Here is a 13,022-nt window from a genome sequence, read left to right on the forward strand (position 1 = left end):
AGCAAGCCCACCAACCTCTCAGCCTCAGTTTCCTCATCTGTAACACGCGAGGCTGGCTCTGCCCATCTGCCCGGGTTATTGTGAGAAAAATAGGATGTCAGAAAAGCAGGTTGGAAAACATGAAAAGTATTCTAGCAACATGAGCTTTTTTCTGCTGCGAGGCAAGAGGACATCTGCGTGAACCCTTGGGACCCGCCCATTATTAGCCAGATTAAACAGGCAGTTTTTCTTCCCCTCGTCACCGCCCCAGCTGCTTGCCTCTCTCCCGATGCGCCGGGGCCGAGGGGAGGCCAGGCCTGCAGCGAGGAGGGCGAGGGGGCGCGGGTGGTTCCGCTCCCACGGCAGCCCCTCCGTTCCCGACCCCAGTCCCCCGGACCCTGGCACCAGGAGCCTCCGGAGGCAAGCCACCCCTGATAAATCTCACGGGTCCCTCCCCACAAGGGAAGCCCTGAGCCAGCATTGAAAATAGAAACTTTTAAAATTCAAGATTTTTGCTGGTTTGTGTCTTACCCCCCTCACTTTCATTCACGAGTGATTAAGAAATGATTTTACACTAGTTTTGAGGGCACAGCTAGTCAGTCTAGGATTATAAAGGAAATCTTTAGGACCCAAAGTGCTTGCCTTACCAGCCTCATTCTGGAAAACACTCCTGTAACCCTCATGGCGTCACCTGTGCTGGACCAGCATTTCACTGCAAAGGCAGCTTCCTTTGATGCTTGGGTTTTTTTGTTGTTGTTGTTGTTTGTTTTTTGTTTTTTTTGTTGTTGTTGTTGTTTGTTTTTTGGTGGGGGAAGGTTCTGAAGAACTAAAACCGCAGCAGAATGGGGTCCCTCATGGACAGGAAGAGTGAGCCTGGGGGACGGGTGTCATTTTAGAGGAGCGTGGCCCCCTGGAGTTGCCTATGGAGTTGAGTATACTTCTTAAGAAATGCTGGTGCTGAGCACTGAGAACGAAGGAAGGAATAACATAGGTGTCATCTGTGCCTTCATGGAGCTCACGGGTCTTGGGCGGGACGTGAATGGTAAAGAGAATAAATACCGTCTCACCACAGACTGGGAGAAGTGCTGTGAAGGAAATAAGCAGGGGGCTGTGAGATGACAGGGGCCTGGGGGTTGTACCGGAGGTGAGGGGGTCAGCGCAGGCCTCTCGGAGGAGGCGGCCTTTGAGCTGAGATGCAGAGGCAGAGAAGGAACCACCTTATGAAAAAGGGTCAAGAGCGTGTTCAGAGAACTTGGACCAAATGCACGTGGTGTATTTGAGGAATCACTGAAGGTTCCATCTGTGTGTGTGAGAGAGAGAGAGAGAGAATGTGTATGTGGATGCACACATGCCTACCCGTGGCTGTATTTTTTTCTGGGAGGATGACCTATATCATTCATCAGATTTCCAATGGGAATCAGTGAGCCAAAAGAACTCTAAGGAATTTTCTGAATCAAAATTACCCTCAGTCAATCAACTAAAGCTTCAAAACAATTGTGCCAAATGATTTTTTTCTTTTTTGGGGGGGGGCGGTTCCTGGATGTTCTGCCTTCTAAAGCAGAAAGCGGGTGCCAGTTTGGGTCATCCCTGAGGCCGGGGTGCAGGGTGAGGCACGAGGCCATCCGTGTGCGGCCCAGCGTCCACGGTGACTGCGGCAGGGGTGGGGCGTGAGGGCCCAGACCTGTCCAGAGTTTCGGTGGCCCCAGGCACGCAAGTCCCTCTCTTTCTCTGCTCAGGGCGGGAGCCCCTGGCCGCAAGGAGGGCGCTGGGGAGTCCTGCCAGACACAGCCCTTGCTCAGCAGGTAACCCCCACCATTAGTGAGTCACCAGCCTTCCTTCTGCCCGCAGCCTCCTCAACGCCAACAAGATCAACTGCCTGCGGGTGAACACGTTCCAGGACCTGCAGAACCTCAACCTGCTCTCCCTGTATGACAACAAGCTGCAGACCATCAGCAAGGGGCTCTTTGCCCCCCTGCAGGCCATCCAGACGCTGTGAGTACGCTGCCTCGAGCGCCAGCGGTGCCCGGGCAGCAGGCGGCCCCAAACGCGCAGTCCCAGGGGACTCTCAAAACATAGGCAAAGCAGGTTCCCAGAACCTGCAGCGAGAACGGAACACTAAGGACAGCAGCAGCGCCCCTGCCCTCGGTGCCCACCGGGTGGTCTTCCTGTGTTCCAACCCGTAAGCCTCACAACAGCCCTAGGAGATTGGTGCTGTTATGATTCCCCCATTTCTCTGTGAGGAAACCAAGGCACAGAGAGGTTGCGTAACTTACTGAAGGTTGCACAACTAGTAAGAAACAGGATTTGAACTCCTTGCTGCTCACCTGCTCTCTTAACCACTGTGGCCACTGCATTATGAGCAGCCTCCATCTCTGCTGATAACCCTTCCCTGCCCACCAACAGCTGCCCCCCACCCCACCCCTTGCAAAACCAACCCTCTGGTACCGGCACCTTGGGACTTTTTCACCTCCCTTTTTAGAGGGCAATTCCTCACTCCCAAGCACTGCAGATGTTCATAAATAGCGCCATCAGAGAGATGACACCTGAGCACGGATCTCAGCAGGTGCTTTTGATGGCTCCGCCCCTAAGCTTAGACCAGAGCCCCAGCCCCAGGCCTCACCACGAACCTGGGGGCCTCTGGAGGCCTTCTGAGTCATCTGGCACTTACCGCCCCTGTGGCCAGAGACGGGAGCCAATAAAGAGAACAGCTGCTGCACATTGAGCCCCGACCACCTGCTGAGCGCTGGGTACGGCGCTCCGGAGAGCTTTCTTCCTGAGCCAGGGGAAGCCAGGCCCACAGTGCTGCCCTCGTGATGCTGAGGATAACAGCAACCAAACCCGCTACTATATATGGAACACCCACCATGTGCCCGCCGCCGTGCCAGCTGCTTTATGCGCCGGGTGTTACTGAGCTTGGAGAAATAAAATGCAGTCTGCTCTCGGCATAAACCCTAAGCCTGCAACTCGCTGTGCCCGTCAGAACTGGCGTGGGTGAGACTCGAGACAGTCAGTGGTGGGTCCTGCCCCCAGTGGGGAGAGTAAGAAGGCTGGTTCCCCAGCCCGGATGCCCGCCGTACCTGCAACTGTCTTTTGCAGACAGCAGGCCTCAGGCCCCCCTCTCGGGGTCCTGTGTGAGAGCAGCCCCCATGTCCCCCAAAGCCTCCCAGGGTGACGAGGGAGGGAGCCCGGCGCTGGGTGGTCAGAGCCCGGCGCCGGGCAGGGTGGTGGCGGAGCGCGGCACCGAGGGTCACTCCTGATGAACTCCTGTCCCTCCCGCAGCCACTTAGCCCAAAACCCGTTTGTGTGCGACTGCCACTTGAAGTGGCTGGCCGACTACCTCCAGGACAACCCCATCGAGACCAGCGGGGCCCGCTGCAGCAGCCCACGCCGGCTGGCCAACAAGCGCATCAGCCAGATCAAGAGCAAGAAGTTCCGCTGCTCAGGTAATCAGGTTACGGGGCTGCGCCCCACCTCCCGACTCCGAGCGCAGCAGCCCCGGGGAGGCCGGTAATCCAATCCGGAGGACGGCTAGCGCTGTAATGGCTCCTGGGGAGCATCTTTGCAAATTAAATTGGGGAAATTCAGTTAGCCCTGCAGAAAACCAATTAGCTTATGGATTTAAAATAAAACACACACACACAATAAAAGCATTGCGGGGAGGAGGGGCGGGCGATTTCAGAAGAGACAGAACCCAGGCAACGGCACATCACCAGGGCTAGGGAGAAGCCAGGGGATGAGGCGGCCTTCATACACGTGCTCTTTAGAGGCTGTGATTTATTTATTTATTATTTAGTTTCCAAAGCATGCTCCCCAAGTGGCAGATAGAGAAATACATATATTCCAGGCCAGACTGTAGGAAGCATGGAATCTTGGGGGGCTCTTATCCCCCCTCAAACCACCTTTGGTACAGTCCTGAGACCAGAATGGTATGATAGGTTTCCCAGACATTTTTGCTATCTCCTCCGCCCCAGACCGGTGCATTCTGATTATGGAGAGAACGGCAAAGAGTTTTGCTTGGGAAGAAAGCAAAGCCCTGCTCTCTAGTTCCCAAGCTCTCTCTGTCTGGAAACCTGCCTCTCTGCCGCACCCAGAAATGACACCGGGAGTGAATGGTAGGGGGAATTCTCAGCTCGTCTTGGAAAGAGAAGTAGCTCTCCTTGACCCAAGAGCTGGATGAACGGGCGTTAAAAATGACTATCATTTGTGTCATTTGCTACTGGAAAAAAAGTCACCAAGCTGCTTGGTGCTCCCAGTGGTGAGAGTGTGATAGTATGGTGTGCTGAGGTGGGTTGGAACCAACCCTCACCATCTGTGTGTCAGTGAGAACTGCCCTTCTGCCCCGACCCGGAGCGTCTTATGGAAGTGAGTTTTCCTGGGGAGAAGGCCAGTGTGGACGCTGGCTGCTGGGAGGAGGCTAGCAGACAGACTTCTGCTTCCTTCACGTTGTTCTTGTCCTCAGAGTCAGATTCTTCAGTCCGTGTCTCCAGAATGATAAACTTGAGCTATTTTATGTTTTTCAACAAAAGCAAATACCTCGAGAGGGCTTGGAGGTACCCCAGCGACTCTGTGGCAGTGGGAGACATTGATCTCAACTCGTCTTCCCCAGAATAACAATGTCAGTTACAAGAGCAGTTTCTTGCCCTGGACGAGCACTGTGCTGAGTGCTTGTAGTTTGATTTGCTTCCTCCAGTAGTCCTGTGAGATCAGCAGGAGAGCTCCCCTTTCTGCAGCAGAGGGAGCTGGGGATTCAGAGGTGAAGGGGCACAACAAGCAAACAGTGAAGGCAGGACCGGACCCCAGGTCTGGCTCGCTCCTCAACACTGCGCAGCGTGTAGGAGAGAAGGGCCTTTTGAGAAGGAGGCCCCGCTGCTTGGATGACCTTTTTCCCTGGTCTCATGGCCCCACCCCCTCCCCCAACCCCTGACCGCTTTCCTTCAGTTCCTTCTTGGGGCCGGCAGCATCTCAGGGAGGAAGGTGCTCTCTCAGCCCAGAGCTATCCCCTGAGGCACAACCATCCTTTCCCAAGGCTCTTTCCTCATGACTTACACCTCTTACTTGTTCTGCCGTCTCTCTTCCTACCCGCATCCGGCCAGGGCTGAGTTAATTAGCTCTGGCCAGCAGTTGTGCTCAGGGAAGAGGGGGTGCTAAGAGGCCAAGGAGGGCAGGGTGCTGTCTGCCATCCCTGACCCATCAGTCTCACGGGGGTCCAGTCATGGTCTCAGGCTCCAGGTTGATGCCACACCTCTCGGGGGTAGGGCAGGGATGGAATCAGCCCAGGGTCCGAGGACTGGTGCCTCCCAGGGACACGATCTTGTCAATTGCCTGGGCATGACTATAGGCTGAGGTTGGGGGCTGGGCAGAGACAGAACAAAGTAGGAGAGAGAGAGGAAACAGCAAGTAGACCTTGAAACAGTAGAGCTTGGTTTCAAGTCTCTGCCACTACTTGCCTGCCTTTGCACGGGCAGAATCCTGGCTCTTTTTCCCTATGTGGGGTAGGAATGGTTGGAAATTTTAAAAAGAAACAAACAGGGAAAAGGGGCAGGGTCTTTGGATTGCCCTGTCTAAGTTAGCTTTTAAAAAAAAAATCAATACTAAGCAGAAAGATTATTCCTATCAAGGCAGAGGAAGTTGGGGCTCTGGTGATCCTGACATATAACAATGTATATGCTCTCATTCTGTGTAGCTGCAGACAGGAGAGGTAGAGAGAGCTAGCTGCTGGTGAACTCCAAAGGCCTTAGCTTTGAGAGACACTGGGGCCCAGACCTGCTTAGCCTTGAGGGATACAGAGGCCATAGATCTAAAGCTCTGTGTTTCCAAGAAGCTCAAGAAGAAAGGAGGAGGAGCAGGTGACACGTACTGGATTTGACAGATAATAAGTCTGCGTTTTACTTCCCCCTAAGAGCACCCTCATTGCAAAGACAGCTGATGTAATTAGGAGCCAATTTGAGCGCTGCTCTTGCAACGCATAAAGCTCCTCCTTCGGCTGGGTGTCTGGCTTCCCAGCTGCCCCGTGTCTGCCTCTGTCAGCTGCATCCGCTGCCCTGGGCAGCAAGACCGGGTTCGAGGTGAATGCTGCCGGCTGGGCTAATCTGATCATCAGATTAAGTCCTCCTCAGAAGGCACCATCTGGCTGCCTGAGACCCCAAGCCCATCCTCCAGGGAGCACTTAGCGGTTGGAAAATGCTGTCTGCCTTCCACGATGCCTCCCCACTTTGTGCGTGGAGACGGAGTTGGCGAGAAGAAAGGCGCAGGGCGTGGTGTGCTCCCTGCACTCAACGTGCCCGAGGAGAGCAGACAGCACGACACGTCTCAGGGAATCACAGCTCTAAAGCCCTCAGAGGTCACCCGGTCTGCACTAGAGAGGGAGAAACTGAGGCCCACCCAGCAGGAAAGTCTTATCTAAGGTTACAGAGTGGTATTTTGAAGACAAGACCTACAACCCAGGACTTCTGACATACTGCAAAGATTCTTGATGACTTTCTTCCAGGCCCCTCCATTTCTTTCTGACGAGGGGAACCAAAGAGAAAGAGAAGGAAATTTTAAGGCTTGGGGGCCAGGGCATGAAAGGGATGGATTTTCCCTGCTTTGGTACCAAGGGCCTGATCACACTTGAATACAAAATCCCCAAACCCAAGTGTTTACAGAGCCCTGCCTCTCTGGGGGTGCACTGGGGGGAGTCAAAGCAAAATCTAAATTCCAGTGACCAACTCTAGTTGGGCAGATACTGGGGAGCTTCGCAAGAGGTGGGGCCAGATCCACGGCTATGGAGTGACCTTGACTAACTGGTCAGTCGTCACAGATGACCTATATGCTGTCAAGGTTCTGCAACTGTCTTGTCCCCAAAACACAGTATGGGGGAACAGTGACCCTGTCCCTCCTGTCAGAGGGCAGGACAGGGAGGATCCCAGTAACCTGGTGCTGACTCTGGTCTCTTCAAGATGCACACATCTCCTCCCAATGGCGTGGGCAGAAGTTCATAAAAACTGCCCCTGACCTGTTGCAGATAAGAATATAAAGACTGGGTGCCCTCACCTGGGTCCACAGCATCCAGAAAAGTTGGCTGTTGGTCCCCCCAGCCCACCCCGTGATTCACAGTCATGAAGGGAACTGGGAAATCAAGAAGGACCCTAGAATCTGGGTCTCCCCCCTTTTCTTCCTTCTCTTAACTCTGAAAAAGATTTCTCATCATGAGGGTCACCGGTCACCTCCTCTGTGATCATAGTGATTGTGGGTTTCTCAGTCCCAAAGCCAGGGCCCCGTGGCTTCCCCTACACTCTCCCTACTAGGAACATACATTTTATCTCTATGCCCCACCCCTCCTCTACTATACCTTAAGCGATCTAGAATGAACGTCTGTCAGGCAGACGGTTTCTGGGGACCCTGAGGAGACATCAGAGGGACATTTTCTAAAGAAGAGCATTGCGGCTTTGCTAGACCACTGGGAACCATGGTCTGTCTCTTTAAGGCACTGGGAGAACAGACTTCTCTGGATCCACTCTGCTGTGGGATGGGTCCTATGTAGCAGAGAATGCAGAAGATGCTTCTGCTAAGTTTGATGTCTTGCCGGGTCCAGTGATGTGGTTGAGCGGGGTCCAGAGGCTCAGTTCAGGCCTGTGATATGTTCACAGACATTTGTGGTCGTAATTACCTCCAGAAGGATCCTTTCTGTTCTGATACTCCTGAGTAGGGGGCGTCCAATGGTCTCCCACTCATTCTTCTCCGTTCCTCCCGTGTCTCCCCCGGGGCGGGTACGAGGGTCGGTGGGGCTCCCGTCTCCGGAAGTGTTCCTGTGGAACCCCGCTCCTGGTACTAATCACGCAGTGGGGGCCTGCTCCGACTTCCGCTTCTCCACGCTGCTTCCTCTGAGCGCTCCTGTCCTCTCTCTGACGCTGCTTCCTGACCTTGACTCTGACCGGTCACCGCGGGGCTTTCCTTTGTGCTTGATCTAACCATGTGGTGGAACGATGGAAACGGAACATGGTTCTGTCAAGCACCGCGGAAAGCACCGCGCTCTCCTGCAGCATGGCCCACCGCCGCCGCCAACACCGCTGGACACCTCTTCTCTGCTCTGGAGCACCGCAGCCCACCACCTGCAGACCCACCTCTCCCGGGCTAGCCTCTCCAAGGGCAGGGGGTGGGAGTCTCGAGGGCTTCACAGGGCACCTCCGCCACCTCCAGGTAGCAGATATGGGCTGAAATGGGGATGGAGAAACACACCAGGGCAAGCTGAGAACTGTATGCACATCTCCTGTCCCAGATGGGGTCGCCCTCCCCCACATCTAGTCTGGATGCCAGCCAAGGGGTGAAGTCTGAGCTCAGAAACCACCGTTTTCCTTCTTCCACTTGAAGGGCGCATAAACCCAAGGCGTATTCCCATTGTTTTGTGGAAGAGCCCCAGCCCCAGGTCATTTTTGCAAGTGGTAGCTACCCCAAAGGTCACACGGCTAGTGGCCCACCCCCATTTTTCTTGGCAGCATTAGGGATTCGTGTGAGCATGAGAATGATGAACCTGGCGTGAGCCTGAGCCGTGGGAGGTAGCCTGAGGCTCCTTCTGGAAGCCGACCCTCCCCTCCTGAGTACTTTGGCCCTGGCCCCCGTGCAGCCTGAAGTCCAGGCTGTTCCCTTGACCTTCCAAGCACAGTAAATGTGAGGCCACAGTGCCGGGCTCCTCGGTGGTGCTAGCTTAGTGCCACGTGGTGGCTGTGCAGAAACCCGCTGCCTCTGATAATAACAGAGAGGGGGTCTTGGCCCCTCTCATTTTGCTTTCTTCCTGATAAATCCTAGACGTGGTGTAACCAGAGATAGTGTTGTTGGTTCATGCCATGGAGGCCGTGTCCTCTCCCTCGTGGGAGAGGGCCATGGAGGGAACCAGACCCTGGCGTGAGCCCCAGAGCTGGGCTCTGGGCTCCCATGGTGATGTGTGACTCTCATTGCCTCCTGTCTCTCAGGTTAGCCGCAGAGCCAGGGGCCTAACCGCTGCTGAGTGATGGAGAGCCCTGTGTACCTCTCTGAGCTCTTCTACCGTATGTCGGGTATTCACTATAGACTATAGAGTATTTACTAAGTCCCATTTTGCAGATGAGCATATTGAGGCTGAGAGAAGTCAACTAACTTGGCCCAGGGTCATCTGACTCTGTAATAATCAGCCTTCCCAGCTATGGACAGCCCCATTGCCTTGAATTATAAACTCAAACTTGACTTGATAGGGAGTCAAAAAAAATTTTTATAACACTCCCTTGCAAGCTTCCTTCTGTTAATAGAAAATGACTTGAGCCAGAAAGAGAGCACGCATCTGTCTTCAAATGGCTCCTCGCCTCCAGCGTGAATGTACCAAGACCCATTGGTGCAGAACAGGTCCTCCAACCTGGAGAAGTTCCCTTTCCCTCTGAACAGAGAGGGCATTTTGAGTTCCTCGGCACTGCCCCACCATACCAGGGCCAGGCCTTTGGGAGTGGGTCTACACGTTCCCTTCTGTGGGTGCCTCCCTGGTCCTCCAGCAGCCGGCCATGAGCAGGCAACGCCCAGCTGCAGGCCACGGCCATTATCCTCTGCTTCCAGGCAGATGGCTGCATTCATATTACTCTGAGAGGAAGAGCTTACTAGGATAGCCATCTGCCCAACCGACCTCCAAACTCCTGGTGAACAGTTGGTGTTTTCCAGCCACTGGTGTCTGGTCCCCTGGCCTTTGCCCACAAGTGGATAACTGTGTGCCTAGCCATGTTCTCTTGATTCCACTCATTACCTGTGACCTTTGCTTATCTCTTCAAGCTGGCGGGCCTCCTACTCCCCCCAATTTCTCTTTCTACTCCTTTCCTTCTTCTTTCATCCCGCCCATCTTAGGGACATTGGAGGTAGAAGAGGAGAGCACTAGACACATGCAGGTCCTTGGTCCTCTCATAATGGTAGATCTGTGACTTCCGTTCAACAGTGCTGGCCTCTGCAGCCAAGGCCAAGGCCATCCAAAGAATGGGAGCCTTGGCTCCCTACCTGCCCCAACCCCATAACCATCTAAACATTGCATACATTCTCTCCTGGGAAGCGGCTGCAGGGCAGGGATTCAAAATAAAAGTGCGTTGCTGTGGATTTCCACTCCCCTGGTCTATTAAAGTTTCTCTGTGCTCACGTGCAAAGTGTTGTTGTTCTGAGCTGCCCGCCAAAGGGGGAGAGGGCTCCAGGGGCCGGAGTAGGCAGGATGCCAGGTGACATCAGCCATCCCAAGACCCGTTCGAGCCGGGGTCTAGTTTTATGGTGCTTATTCAAATCCTCTGAGATCTCTCCTGTCTGAACACCCCCAAAGAGAAGAAGCAACAGCCTATTTCAGTTACTCCTTTCCTCCCAAGTATTTCTGGCAGTGACAAATATGCATTGAGATTGAAATTGACTTTTAAAGCTCTGGAAAAGTTAAAAATACTTTTGGGTAGTTATGAGCATTAGGCATAACAAATGGCTCTGAGAAACCCTGGGTAGTTAGGGTAATGAAATATGAAGTGATGGAGGTGGCATTTCAGGCTGGCTCTGACTGGGGAACGAACTTTTTCGGTTATGTACCTACGCCGTGATTAACATTTCTGGCTCCCACTCGTATAAAATCTCGCACTCTGACCCCCTCGTTATTACAAACCAGGGCAATAACAAAAACATCAGGGGGAAAAATGTTGGAAAGAACACATTAGTCCATCGAATCTAATTGCAAAATCATTTCATTAAAATGGGTCAGCGGCTCCATTGCAGAGGTCATCCAGTTATAATCCAAGTATACTACAGAGAGCGATTCCTGCTAACTGCAGCCGCTCTCACCTTGATTAAAACGAAAACGCATTTAATCGGCGGCTGTCCCCAGCCGCAGCCCAGCCGGTGCACATCTTCAGGCTCATCGTGTCGGAGAGCAAACTGTGCTCCCTCCTGTCTTCCTGGCTTTGATCAGCATTCAGGGTTCCTCTGCTTTGCGAGGATCCTGTTGCAGACACCTTCTCAAGGAAAAATACATGCACATGTATGAAAAACCCCTTCACGCCGTCACTGTGTGGAACCACCGTCAGGGAACTAGAGAGGGTTGTCATTTAACAGGGTTTGCACAATGAAATTCTTCCAGGGCTCCGCACACTGATGTGTCTGGGAGAAAATGGCCCGAGTCAGAGTTATTCAGTGGGACGGATGCTGGCAAGCCAAGAGCAAGAGATTTGCATAATGCATTGGACCAGGAAGCTGCCCAAATCACCAACTGGGGATACCTGCATGGGTTTTGCTCACATAAGCCTGGGGGTGGAAAGTGGGGTGAAGGAGGGGGATGAGGAAGGAGCAGAGAGGGAAAGGAGACAGGTCCAGGCCTGGATGTTCGGTTTTAGATAGATGATGTCACTTCAGAATCAGAGATCCACCAAGTTCATCCCATACCCGGAATTACCATAGGGAGAGCACGTGAAGAATGAGAAGCCAAGAGGGCAGCACAGACGTCTGCTTCCTGTCTCCACGCTGCCCACTGCAGGAAAATGCCATTCAGTTCACCTCCACCAATTTGACTTTCTAATCATTCCTAGGACTGGGATAAAGGTTTTGTCCAAAGGTACATCTGCAGTAAAACAGAGTACTAATCACATGGGTCCTGACAGCAGCCTGCCTGGGTTGGTCTCTCTGCCACGTCGCGCGTGACCTGCCAGCCTCAGTTTCCTCATCTATAAAGTGGAGTCATAATAACCTCAGAGTGTTGCAAGGATTTAATGGGCTCACCCATTTGAAGTTCAAAGAATAGTGCCCGGCTCGTGAGCCACACTCAGTAAATTGAGCTGTTATCACTGGCTATGCTGATGTTTCAACAGCCTCTGACGTGGCAAATGTTCCACTAGGTCCTAGGGAGAAACAGAAGCGCAACCATCCATATGCCTCTTGACCCTTTCCCAGAGGCTCCCCACTGCCATGATCTTCCTCACATCTTCACAGCCCCGTGAGATGGGGGCAGTTATTCGATTCCCATTTTACATGTGGAGAGACTGAGGCTAGTTGGCAAAGCCTGGACAAACCCACGTCCTCTGCTGCAGAAACCTCTATACTGCAGGTGCCCAGTTCTGCTCCAGATGCAGATACATAGTCAAGGTTGGCCTCAGCTAGCCAAACAAATGATGTTTACATTCTCTGAAACGCCGTAGAAATACCCACATACAGGACAATGTATGTGCTGAGGACATGTATGCACTGGACAAATGTGGGCCTGGCTCCTCTGCCTGGCCCTGTGCTGATGAGACATTGACGATGAAAATGAAGGCGCCCCGACCCCCGTCCCCTGGCTCCTGTCTGATAGAAGAAGCAGCACTTCCCCGTTATCCCGGACAAGATCCGTGGTCTCCCAGAGGTCCCCCCAGGGAATCATCTCTCATCACTGAAGCAGCTCCCTATGGCATCTCTGCCCTGTTGGTCCTCTTAACATTACTGCGTAACCTTTAGGGAAATTCAGTTTCAAAAAAAATTCAGTTTTAATCTTCGCTCCAACCACTCTTAGCTCGTCAGAACTGGCTTTTCACTGTCGCTTTGAGAGCTTTGTCTCAAAGGCAGAAGGTACATCTGACCCTTACCAGAGTTGTGCTTGTCTTCACAGGGTTTTAAATTTGAATTCATTACCAATATTAAAAAAAAAAAAAAAGATTTTCAGGCAACCCTGAGCCAAATTCCCAAGCATCAGGGCAACGGGCTTCACTTCCCCAGGCCCCCAGCTCCCATCATTGCCTTCCCAGTGTTGAAGCCAGCAGTCAGCGGTCAGTGGTCAGTGATCGCCGTGTGCTGGGCCCCGCTATCATTTCATTACCTGCTTTGTCCCTGAAGACAACCGAGTTTGTGACCCCCCCCACCTCCTTCCCACCCCGGGCATAGCTCCATCAAAACCCCATCCAGATCTCTTCATTTGGATTTTTGTGAACATTTAGAGGGTCCGTGGATGATGGGCATCATGGATCAAGTAGCCTCCCCACTAAACCACAGACTGAATTCTGTACACAGGGGCCTAGGAGCATGTCTCTGAGAACACCCATAACTTTCATCAACTTCTCAAAAAG

General features: G+C 53.1%; 1 protein-coding gene across 1 annotated transcript in view; it reads left to right on the forward strand.

The window, feature by feature from the left end:
- The window catches only part of SLIT3 (slit guidance ligand 3), a 583,256-nt gene that overhangs the window by 486,815 nt on the left and 83,419 nt on the right, over positions 1 to 13,022 (forward strand). The window contains exons 13-14 of the mRNA XM_032465125.1: positions 1,828 to 1,971; positions 3,259 to 3,422. Of these exons, the coding sequence (XP_032321016.1) occupies positions 1,828 to 1,971; positions 3,259 to 3,422 (308 nt within the window). The remainder of the gene's footprint in view (positions 1 to 1,827; positions 1,972 to 3,258; positions 3,423 to 13,022) is intronic.

Source organism: Camelus ferus, chromosome 22, assembly GCF_009834535.1.
Source record: "Camelus ferus isolate YT-003-E chromosome 22, BCGSAC_Cfer_1.0, whole genome shotgun sequence".
In the NCBI taxonomy this organism is placed as follows: domain Eukaryota; kingdom Metazoa; phylum Chordata; class Mammalia; order Artiodactyla; family Camelidae; genus Camelus; species Camelus ferus.